This window comes from Cygnus atratus, chromosome 5 (genome assembly GCF_013377495.2).
Source record: "Cygnus atratus isolate AKBS03 ecotype Queensland, Australia chromosome 5, CAtr_DNAZoo_HiC_assembly, whole genome shotgun sequence".
Taxonomy (NCBI): Eukaryota; Metazoa; Chordata; class Aves; order Anseriformes; family Anatidae; genus Cygnus; species Cygnus atratus.
In genome coordinates this window covers 1220562-1232449 of record NC_066366.1, presented here as the reverse complement: position 1 = coordinate 1232449, position 11888 = coordinate 1220562, and the positions used below count along the sequence as shown (strand labels likewise).

The 11888-nt window shown below is 39.4% G+C and overlaps 1 protein-coding gene across 12 annotated transcripts in view; it reads right to left on the bottom strand.

Moving 5' to 3' along the window:
* Window positions 1-8053: 8053 nt before the first annotated feature.
* The window catches only part of GALNT18 (polypeptide N-acetylgalactosaminyltransferase 18), a 312077-nt gene continuing 308242 nt past the window's right edge, over window positions 8054-11888 (bottom strand). For 7 of the 12 annotated variants that reach the window (XM_050711302.1, XM_035550277.1, XM_035550273.2 and 4 more), the window contains one exon: window positions 8054-8535. In XM_050711302.1, the coding sequence (XP_050567259.1) occupies window positions 8418-8535 (118 nt within the window). In that variant the 3' untranslated portion in view covers window positions 8054-8417. Of the gene's footprint in view, window positions 8536-8863; window positions 8889-9559; window positions 9594-11888 lie in introns of those variants that run through there. The other 5 variants (XM_035550280.2, XR_004779229.2, XM_035550287.2 and 2 more) reach the window with 5 other exon arrangements.

Genomic DNA, 11888 nt, shown 5'->3' with positions numbered 1-11888 from the left:
ATCAGGTAAAAACTGTTGCCTGTCCAAATGTGTGCTTAATGAGTACTTTAAGAATACTCTGCAGCAATGTTTGTATTACCTCTGTGGATAGTCCTTCAAGTCCATTCAGCCTTCCAGTTGTGAAATGGTTATTTACCTGCAATCTTGTGTTTGCTTATTTGGCTTCAAGGTTTGACTTGGACTACTGCTTTTCTTTATTTTTTGTTTCAGTTTGCTTGCTTACTTTTACAGTTGTCAAGTTTGTTTTACACTATTTTTGTGGGGGTTATTACTCTAAGAATAGAGCACCTGGGGAGGTGGGGAAGGTGCTGTATAAACCTATGAAGAATACCACTGTTCTTTTCACAGGCAATTGCTGGCACATTATGCCAGAGGGATTTCTGCTCAGTTTTTAAAAGCAAAGGTAATACCAGTGCTATTGCAGGGTTGAACACTGGACACCTGTAAGGTGCAATGGGAAAAAACAGCTAGGGACAGCATCTGCTTTATGATGGATTTGTAGTTTTAGCATCAGGTGTTCAGCCTTTGACTGGAGGTAGGAAGAAAGGAAGGAAAATGCACAAGTTGTAGAGGTTCAACAGCTATATGAATATCAGCACATGCCTGTCTCACCATGTGTGGCTTTGCACTATCTTTCCCATTGGGAAATAAACTAGACTTAGCAAGTATAATCTGGCTGATCAACTTTTTCTTCGTCGTCTTTTCCATATTTTTTGCACCTCCATTCCAACTGCATAACTGCCCATCTGCTAGAGCAAATGTTAAAACATCAGTATTTACCATTGTGCTTTGCTCCTTCAGCTTCAAGCTCCAAGGAATATTTGTGATAGCAGAAAAAAAATAATCTTGTTTGTTCTCTGACTTCCAAGTCTTATATTCTGTTTCTTCATAGAAGAGAAAACTCTAGATCACTTCAAAGATGCATCCATTGTGTTAATACCACTTCTTACAAAGATGATAAAACATTGACTCTGACACCATAGTCTCTCTTTTGCCATATGCTGTAAGAACCTCAAACTTTTCTGTTAGATCAAAGAACTAAAGAGAGAGCTGGTAACATAAACTAATTTGGGAGTGATACGCAAAATTTTTAGCAAATTAACACTCATGAAACCCAGTTTCTTGAAGGTTTTGGAAGGCAAAAGTGAGCTGTGGACTGCAAACAAACCCCCTTGTTATCCCACGGTAACATCTCCTCTAATGAAAAGGAGAAAAGCTATGGCAATGAGAGTAGAGAATCCTTTCCATCAGCTTTCTTGAATACTAAATAGATCAAAACAGTAAGATGGCCTACTTGCCTAGGCACAACATACACAGATTGGAAAAAGGGAGAATGTGAAGTCAAAGTAATTTGATATAATTTGGACTTTACTTTTTTAGAATAGTGAAGTAAGACTGATGAGAAAAGATAACTGCTGGGAATTTGAAATGATTTACTGATGCTGTTTTTGTAGTATGTTTTTTTTTTTTTTTCTTCCCTGTTTGATCTCTACCCAGGTAAATGATTTCTATAGCAAAGCATATGAATACAGTATCACGTAGAGGACAGTAAAAATCCAGGTGATTCATTTTGCTAGCATGATGATTATCTTTCTTTCTCGATCTCTTAATTAAAACAAGCTGGTTCCAAATGGCTGCTGAATCTGACTAGGTATGTTCAGCATAAATACTTATAGCACAAGATCAGTTTTTGCAAGTTGCTGCCCATAGGAAAGCTTTTAAATCTTGTCTTTGCAATGCTTGTTTTATACTGTTCGGCTATTTAGAAAGGCACTTTCAGCATCCAGTTTAGGTGGTAAGATAACATAGGTTTACAATGCATGTGTGAGTTCTGAGTGCTACTTAAATGAATGCGTGAACAGGCTATTTGTGAGGTTGAGTATCAGTCGTACTTGTGGAGTGTTTTGGGGATCCGGACTGATTCCTCATAGCATGAAATTAATGCTGTTCTTCAAAGTCAACATGTGTATGCTGACTTAGACTAGGTGAGGACTGATGTCTGTTAGTAGCAGGCATTGGCACACAAGTTTGCACATTATTCCAGTATTTTCATGGAAGCATTTGGCTCTGGATTTGAGTAAGAACTGCACACGCTGATCTTCAGACTGGGGGAAGCTGCAGGAGCTTTCAACTGTGGTTTGTCACTGGTTATTCAAGATTATCAGGAGACATATTTGGAACTATTTTTAGTATCTCCTCTTTGTGAGCATTTCCACAGAATTCACAGTTTAAGTGATAAAAGACATTTCACTCTACAGCTGAACAGTGTCTAGGAGAATATAGGAAATTATTAAATAACAAAAATATGATACACAGAGAACTGTTAATAACACTGAAGATAAAAATATAATCTTTGGTGGTTTGTTTTGAATTGAAATAAGCACTATTTTGTCAATGTCATCTGACATTGCAAAACATTCACAGCTGGTATGAGAATCACTGTCATATATGAATACAGGTGATCTATCTGTTTTCAGAAAACAAACAGGTCTTCTTGAGGTTAACTGTTAGCATGGCAGTTCTGGAGCAAGCACTGAAGATAGGGGAAAACAAGACACTGAGACTTTGACTTTAACAATGAGAGAAGTTTAGGGAAGTTTTAGGGAACTACATCACGCAAAATTACAGGCTGAGGTTTACTGTATTGTTTGTGTGTGCTGACAAGAGTTTTCATGCTCCTGCCTGGCTGAGAGGTGGCAAACCTGCAGCCATCATGCTTGATTTTGTGCTTGTGGTTTGGGGACCGGATTTACTTGACTGTAGACTTAATCAAGTTACTGTCTTCAGCCAAGCATTTTTATGTCCCAAAAGGCTGAGGCATGAATAGCCCCATGGATTTAGCTGAACAATCAGACTTACCTTTTGTGGATAAATGAGGGAACAAGAGATTGCTGGATAGCTATGGACGTGGGTTTTGGGGCACCCAGGCTTAGCTGTCAGAAGAGGTGGTGGTGAGAAAGTTTCTGGTGGTAAGAATGTTTAAGTATTCTAAAAACTTTGTGTACTACTACTTACAGAAAGTCAGTACCTCCAACATGAATACCACTGACCAAGGATGTCAGTAAAGGATGGAATTAATCTCCTAATTCTTTCTTCAGATCTGACCAAAGTCACCACCTTCTAAACTGTGGGTCTGTTTCCTTAAAATCACTCTTTCTTTTAAAAGCCAAAGAAAACTCCGCTTACATCTGTCTTTTTGCAAGTACTAGGTATATGTTGTTTTCATATTGTAAGAGGGAAATATATATATACATATTTAACTGGAAAGTTCTGTCCCATCAGATATGCACTTCAAATAGATGTATTTCACTGGAAGCAATATACTATGATGAAATATATACTTCTGTGAGGTTACAAGAAGTTTACAGGTGCTCTATCAACAAAGATCCCCTTCTGAGACTATGCATAATGAGACTGAATTCTGGTGAAGTAGTTACTTCCAACTGACACTGCAAAGCTAACTTTAATCAATAAACAAAAAATACATTGCTTTGCTGTTTCGGAATGTAGCTGTCAATGACATTGCCAAGCCCCATGTTCTATGCTTTTAAGTATGTTCATAATAAAGGTGGGGTGCGTAGGAAGAGAATTTAAGAAACACTCCAGCAAATCAGTAGAGAATACAGTTATTCAAAAACCTTAATGATCGCCTCCTGAGCCATTGTATTAGCACGACTATTTTGTATTCCATTTTTAAGAAGTTATTCTGACTTCACCCTGTGTAAAATGTTTGATGGTTATTTGGACAATAGATTAAATGTGAGAAGCTATGTGCTGCTTTTTGGTCTGTGTTAAAAACACAAGCAGCATTGAAGGTATTCTGGGTAGCACAGTGATAAAACTATGTTCCAAGTCTTTCAGTTCAGTGTCTTGTTGACATGCCTTTAAGACTGTGGTTGGATGAAGTACACTTTAATGTGATTTTCTTTCTGCCAATGAACAGTCAGTTTGTGTTTATGCATGCCTGTGTATATACACACACATTTTATCTATACCTATATATAGATATAATGTACATTTGTGTGTGTACGTATATAAATTTAAGTTATAAGCAAAACTGTGGTGCATTCTCTGGATGTGTGACCTTGAAATCTGAATGAATCCCTTGCTCTGTATCTCCAGCTGAGTATCCAGTGTTACCCAGTAGAGTAGCAACAGCTACTTGCTTTATTCCCACTTTTGCAACTGCCTCTTGGTCAATGTATATAAAAGTGATGGTTGTTGACTGATTAACTTCTTTTTAGTAAAGACGATGAAGGCAGTACAACTAAGACCTGATGTTGGTGGATTAAATGCCTCAATTTAAATTTCAGGTGTTACAAAAAGATGAAACCAAAATACTTATCTCCCTCATAGCAAAAGAGGACAATATTCTACAAAAGAGAAGCCCAGAGAAGCACAGCAAGGACCAGGCACGTGAGGAGACTCCAAGAGGACTCCTGAGTCCTCTTGTTCAGGTTGTAGCTGGGAATGAACAGGTGTGGTCTTGGTACTCCATGCTCCTGAATACTTCTATCCTTGTAAAAGTAAGCATGTAAACAAATAAATGAATGAAGCTGTAGAACCTGGATCTCTTCTGGAGACTGTACAGCCTAGTTCCAGAGGTATTACCTAGGGATCTCTGACGCAGGCTAGACCCTATTATCTTCTTTCCACAGATATCCAGGTGTTCTGCTGCACACGTGTGCTCTTGTGGGCACCACAACTCCCCTCCTCTGTGTTGCTGTTGTCTTGCCCCACATGCAGCTGTTGTGAGAAGACGCATAGTGGAATTTCTTTAGCCTTTAGAAACCACAGTAGGGGATACCCTCGTGAACAATGATGAATGATAGCTGAGGAGATAGAGGAAAATAAATGCATATTGTCCATAAATATTTTAAGAAGTACAGTAGGAGGATTGCTCAGGGTTGCTTGAAATTTTCTTTCTCCGTTAATTGTCAGTATATCCTTAGCAGATAGTAGATAAGTTACAGTTAATTGCAAAGAAAAAGTCATCAAAATATATTGGGTGCAGTTCTGTGGCAGCTGGAGGAAGAGGGGGCTGACTCGGTCGATTTTTCTGGTATTTTGGTCTCTGACCATACATAAGTGAAGAGGAATAAATCAGCACTGCTTTCCAAATAATTTGGAGAATATTCTTTTTTTCCCCTTAAGTGCTAGTTTTCCCTCTTTAAAACTATTTTATAAACTATTGCAAAGGCAGATCTGGGAATGTTTTTATTCTTTGAGGCAACCGATGACTGAATAATGCTTTAAAATGTTCTGAAAAGTGAAGATAGGTTGTTCTTTTTCACTCACTATGGTGATTATTTGTCCTTTTCAGTGTGAGGCATTGCTGCTCTATGTATGTAATTTCTGCGTAACTAAAAAGAAAGTGACAATGAGGCAGTTCATAACATAGTGCCATATGTAGCAAAAGATGTCCTTCAGTTATGCTTGTTCAACTGTTTTTGTGTGGTTCTTTTTTTTGTCTTTTTTTTTCTCCAAGAGAAGAGGCATGCAAAAGAAAATGTGTTTTGAGACCATATGGCTGCATCTCCCTGCCCTGAAGCCTTGGTGTGTTTACTGAAAGGAGGCTTAGTTTGTATCATGACACTTCATACAAGTTCTGTGATTTTTCTGTTTGATCGTGCAGTTTCCTCCTCATTCATCTGGTCTTCAGGAAATTCCTACTTGCCTGTGAAAAAAAACTCAAGTTGGTCAGTGGCTAAACTTGGGAATGATTATAGAGGTTATGCATGCCGTGTACTGAGCCTTCTCCCATCGGGATGCTTAACATGTTCCGGCATGCAGGATTGGCTCGCATGTGTAGCAAAATACATGCAAAATACCTCCTTGTGGAAAACCTCCTGTTTTCTCCACAGGGTGAAATTTTGCCCTGCTGTGGTACCTTGACACTCCTGTTACCGACGTTCTTTCAGTGTTCTACTTTTAGTGTGAGTTTGTAGCCAAACAGGCCTGAGGGACCTCTGAAGGCGGTCGGAGTGCAGGTGTAAAGTTGGTCTTTATTGGCTGTAGCTGTTTCTGTGTTGTTGGCTGTGCATTTTCTTTGAGAAGCTAGCATAACTACATATAGCAGAAGGTTGCACACACATAATTAACATGCCACATGACATTAACCAGTCATTAAGAACAATACTGTCAGCTGGTCCTGAATGTGAAGCCAGTCTGCAACAGACAATTTGACACACAACTGGCTCCAAAGGAGGTTATGACTGTTTCTTAAACTAACAAACACATTTAAAAGTCCAAATAGAATAATGAAAGAGGCGGAATTTACATACAAGTAAAAGCAGCTGGAAATAAAGAGGACAGTAATCCTAGTGTTCTGGTTTATCTCATCAGACTGTTTCTTCCTTTCTGCATCCCAATCTTAGCTGACATGAAGTGATACGGCATTGTATTCAAACCTCCTTAAAGGTAGGGGGTGAAGGCAGAGTGAATTCTTACTTTTTGCTGCTGCCTTTGGCTGAAGCCATTTTATCCAAGTCTGTGGTAACCAGGGAACAGTGCACTGAAATAAAAGTTGTAAGAACTAGAAACAACTAGACTGAAGGTGCACTCATTGAACTGAGCCCAACACGGCAGGATTTCTTGTCTGTTCTCGTATCAGAAGAGGGGAAAACTACTTGGAAATCTTGGTGTTGACCTAGATTGAGCAAAAAGGCAAATACTTTTGTCCAGAGAATGTTACAAATGTGAAAATAGGGAGTGATAAGGGATGAAATACAATAGTTGATTTTAAGAAGCTACCCTACTACAGCTTTCTTTTTACCTGTGGTGGAAGGAGTGCCAGGAAGTAGGTTGTGCTCCATGCTTTATTCTGCTTGCCTTGGCAGGATTTGTCATAGACACAGCCCACATCTGTGGGGTGTGTGGTGGCCAGTTCCCGAGGGAACTGGTACTTGCGGTGGATCCGCCCAACAGCTGCTGCTGGGAAAGCTGCCTGGGCAGCACTGGTGGTGGCACAACACTCTGAAGTAGTCTGCTCATGTCTAAGGTCTTCATCTCAAGATACCAGGAGTAACGTTGTTGCTGCTCATCTGTCAGAGGTGGCAGGAGTAGCAGGCGTTCTCCCCTGGAGAACAGCATTATACAACTTTTTCAGATCACCACAAAGCCTTTTTTACCATCAGTGCTAGCCAAGTGAGTCTGAAGCACTGGCTACTCAGTTGTAATTTGCACTTACAGGATTAGGAACAGTAGTATCTGGTACCAAGCTGTATGCGATAAGCATTGGCTTTTTTGGGTCCTTACATTTTGAGAAAACAAACAGGGGAGTAAGTGAGCATTATTAACAGCACAGGTGTATGGTGATTGTCTGTATTTCGAAACTGGCATTCTTTTCCTGTGTGATAAACCTCCTCCAAGATGGCTGTACCTCCACGGAAGTACATGCCCCAGTTGGAATTTTTCATAGCCCTGACTCTATTCTCATTTCTAGTGAAGGTAGGTCAGTGCTGAAGTTCAGAAGCTATAGAACTGAATGACCTTATTTCCAGTTGGTTGAAGAGCCAGCGTACATTTCTGTGTTCACCTTTCAGATTATGGAAAATGAAAACTATTAACTCCCTCTTTGTGACTGCCTTCTATCTTGTTTATAATTTCTTTTATATCTTCATGCTCCTGACTGGGGAAGGGGGTGGGGAGGACATAGTGAGAAAATGCTGGACTGTAGACCTGCTGCTTAACTTTTAATTTGCTGTTTGATTTGTCACTCAGTTTGTAAAGGAGAACATGTCAATAGTGTGTAAGCCATTACTTGGCTTCTCTAGGGAAGCCGTGAGCCAAAATCATGGAACTTGTACAGCTTGTATTGTTAATGCCCAAGGAACTGGCATCACCTCTGGATCGCTGGGCGTGACACATGCAGAGCTGCATAGCACTGGCCACCCTTTCCTCCCATGTGCTTTGGCTGCAGAAGGGCTTTTAACAAGTCTGGGGAAGACTGGTACTTGGCAGATGCTTGGAAAGATCAGGCTTGGGTTAATGAGAACAGTGAAACCACCACTTAATTTCTAAGCTGATTTCCCTGGAGACAGCTAGACAGTAATAGTGTTTGGACTTTTTTATTCAATAAAAGTTTGAGTTATAAATATTCTCCATTTGTTTTCTATTTACAGTTGTAAAATATTTTAGGATAGCCTACCCATCACCTATCATTCAACACCTCTAAAATGCCAAGAAAACATATTTGTAAAATAAAAATGTCTATTTTCAGCCCACAAACCCAATTTCCACACACTCACAAAATAAAATCAAAGGGATAGAAAGGAGGGGAGAGAAGGAACTGGGAAGGAGAGGGAGATAGGAAATACAGTACAGCAGGCAACAATGCAGTATTTGCTACACAGTAGCAAGAGAAATGGGTAAAAAAAAATTAGTCTGCTATGATGACAAGCTTTTCAAGACATTTGTTATAGACCAGCGCTGTCCAGTGCATTTCTGTAGGACAAGTTGAAATCCAAATTCATTTTCATTGTTTTCCTGCAATTCCAGGCAACGCTTGGATTTTCGGTTCTGGATTGGACCTCCCTTTAAAGATGGGGAGAGAAAAGAAATGTTTAGATTGTGATCTCATAGCATTGCTACCATATAATAATATAGATTAGAGAACATTCCAGTGTCCATCTACTGAAGTCCACTGCTACTGTGGAAAAGTACTGTTAGAGACATGATAGGCACTAGGTTGGATTTGTAGTGAAGGTTCCTTCTGTCACAGGCTGGTTTAATCCTTAACACAGTTTAGAATACTTTCAATTGCTTGGTTAGCATTTCAGCAAGTGGAGTGTCTAGAATCAGGCTGCATTTCTGGCTGTGCTATTTAATGTGGGCCAAAAGCTTTCCTGTTCACTTCACTTACCTAGCTTAGAGGCTATGCCGCACCTCTGAAACATGGGGAAAAAAAAATACAAAAGAGAATGAATACCTTGGCCAGGGATGTCCCATATATAGGATAAAATGCAAAAAATAATTTATTCCTTGAATTCTGAAATGAACAGTCTTCTCTAATCTTATGTTGTTATTCCTCAATATATACTCTTCATTCAGCCATCAGCTTAATACTGCCGTGCTGAAGGCCCTTCTCTATCTTCACTGTGAGTAGCAGCAAATCTTAAGTCATTGTGGTTATCACACAATTAACTATAGACCTAAAGAACAATTAAATAATCAGATAGATGACCTAAATTACATTTTTTCCTTTTAATTCTGGCTTTTTATTGAGAGTTTAATCCTCTCTCCTATGTAATAATGATAACTTGTACACATTGTCTGGGAAGTTTCTTCCAAGATACACAGCACAGAATATTTTACACAGTAGTCTGAAAAGCTGTCTGTCTCTAGAGGATGTTGGACGTCCGTAATAGAGAATTACTGGCTTAATCTGCACATCAGAGAATGGAGTCTAAGTCAGTACAACCACATTAGTACAGCTGAAGTATAGAAAGAGCAACCAGATATTTAAATTGCGTATTTGTATAATGGGGAGTAATAGTTGATATCAAAAAAAAAAAAAAAATCCCCCCAAACCACAATAGCTTACCAGTTTGTTTCAGGTCCGTGTTACAGAAAGTCAGAAGTGTGACAGATCGCTATTATAATCACAAGAATATTTGCATAAATCTCATAGAAGTGCTGAGTTTGCTCTTCAGAGAAGGCTGTTTTTCAGACAAGGGTACCTCATTCCATTCAGCACAGGCTCTGCTTCATTCAGCCAGGTGACAAGGGGGAGTCTCCTCTCATCCTGTCACCCCAGTCATACTTAGTAAGTACTTTTTCTGAGAAGTGACATCTAGAAACATTTTGGGATTTGACTAGCTAATGAAACACAGAATTAGGTTTGAAAGCTGCAAGGTTTAAATATCGCTTTGGGTAAGAGACCGTTTCTAGAATAATACACAGAATTCAAAACATGAGGCTCACATAAATTCTCCTTGGTAGGCCTACGTGCAGAATCTAGATATGATTTTCACCAGTTACTTTACTAGACAGCCAGGCATACACTAGGCATTTTAATATACCTCTCCAACAAAATGCTGAGTGAACTGTATTTTTCCACTGCTGTATAAGTATTATTGATATCCATATTAATAATGGTACTTAAATGTGGCTGTATGGTGGCAGCATAAACTCTAAGCTATCTATAAGCACTGTAACTGTCTGACACACAGAAAATTAATTTGAAATAGCTATGACAGGAAATTAGTCAAAGCTTTATTATATGCTATTTGTTCACTTATCCTCCCCCCCCAAATTACCGTGGCCTGCTAAAGCTCACTGAAATTGGTGAGAGTTTTTCAAACAAATTCAGTGAGCTTTGAATGAGGGCCTGTGGATATAAAACTCAACATAATGAATTTTCTCTTTGACAAAAATAAACTTTTTCAGATCAACTACTTGAGCTTCCAACTGGTGCTGGAGTTGCTCATGTTTCTGTCACGGAAGTTAATTAGTTCTGTATCTGTCTCAAGCATTTACATATATCGATTAGGCATTTTCTCAGTGCTGGTGTCCAGGACATCTTCAGCTTAGATCTTGAACAGAAAAAACAAGAGAAAAAAGTTGGCTCAGAAAGCTAACCAGCTATGGGAGAGTGTAGTTCAGGTCCCTTCTTTGCCCAATTTTTGCATCTGAGATATGAATGTAGGTATGGTACTTCTAGAACTTGCCTGTCCTTTCTAACTCATTCGCATTAAGTGAAGGAACAGAATTCATTCTCTCCATTTTATGGAAAGCATGACAGCTAAAATGCAAGTGTTCCTTGGTAGACCTCTTTTTGCTTCTCCTTTCTGCCCAAATGCTGTGAAATGAACTCTGTGATGTCCATCCTGAGAATTTTATGCTTATGAGGAGAGCTTAGTAGATGCTCAGGTCTGGCCCTAATGTGGAGTTATCTGTCTCTTCAGCAGCTGGGCTGGGGCATCTGCTTAGTTTGTTGGCTGCATTTTGTGAATCCTATTCTTTGGTGCCTATTTTTTTTCTCACCAAGGACTGTGTATGGGACTTGGTCACCTAATTACTGCTCTGCTACCTAGAGCAAACCGTAGCACAAAGTCTTAAATACTGCCTTGCTGAGTTGAAATGTCTTTCTGTCCTTCTGCCTAAATCCTATTTGTTTCAATGAATGATCAAGGGTTTCTGTTACTTGAACACGCCCAAATGCCTTCCACAGCTGTTGAGGCTTTCAGGAGATAAGAAGAACGCTCACAGTGGAGACAGATATTTTTTTCCTCTATTCTAAATCACGGAGAGCACACCTTGCTATTACAGTGAATGCATACATGTGAAATACTGTACTACTGGCAGCTATAGAAAGAGAGTATAAACCACTCCCAAGCCCTCCCCCCCCCCCCGCCTTCCTTTTCCTTTTCCTGATTCAGCTTCTTTTTAACAGAAACAAGTGACTTAAGACAGAAAAAAGGCAGAGAAAGCTCTTTTTGATAAACTGTGAAGCGCTCTGTAGTGGCTACTGAAAATCACTATGCTGAGTACATTGAAGGCTTCTATATGGAACACAAAAGAGACACCAAAGTTTAAGTAGTGGTTAATATGTGTGAGCTGAATGTTTGAGACAGCAGAGGTGCTTTTAGGAAGATGATTTTTTTTTCCTACAAAAGGGAAACATAAAAGCTCCAGTCCTGTTAGAAATGGAACAACTCAGCTTGGGAGAGATGTGAGGTCTGTGCAAGAACTATGGCTTAATCCCGCAGAGACGGTGCAGTCTACACAGCTTTGGTTCCTTTCAGTAAGCATATAAATGAAAGAATTGCTCTGAAGTACAGGGAGAAGGGTTTGTATAGCAGATAAAATTTCCTCGTTAGATTATTTAATTTTCTTGTGCTCATTTTTCCTTCATATGCTTAATGCAAGTCTGTTGTAGTGGTATT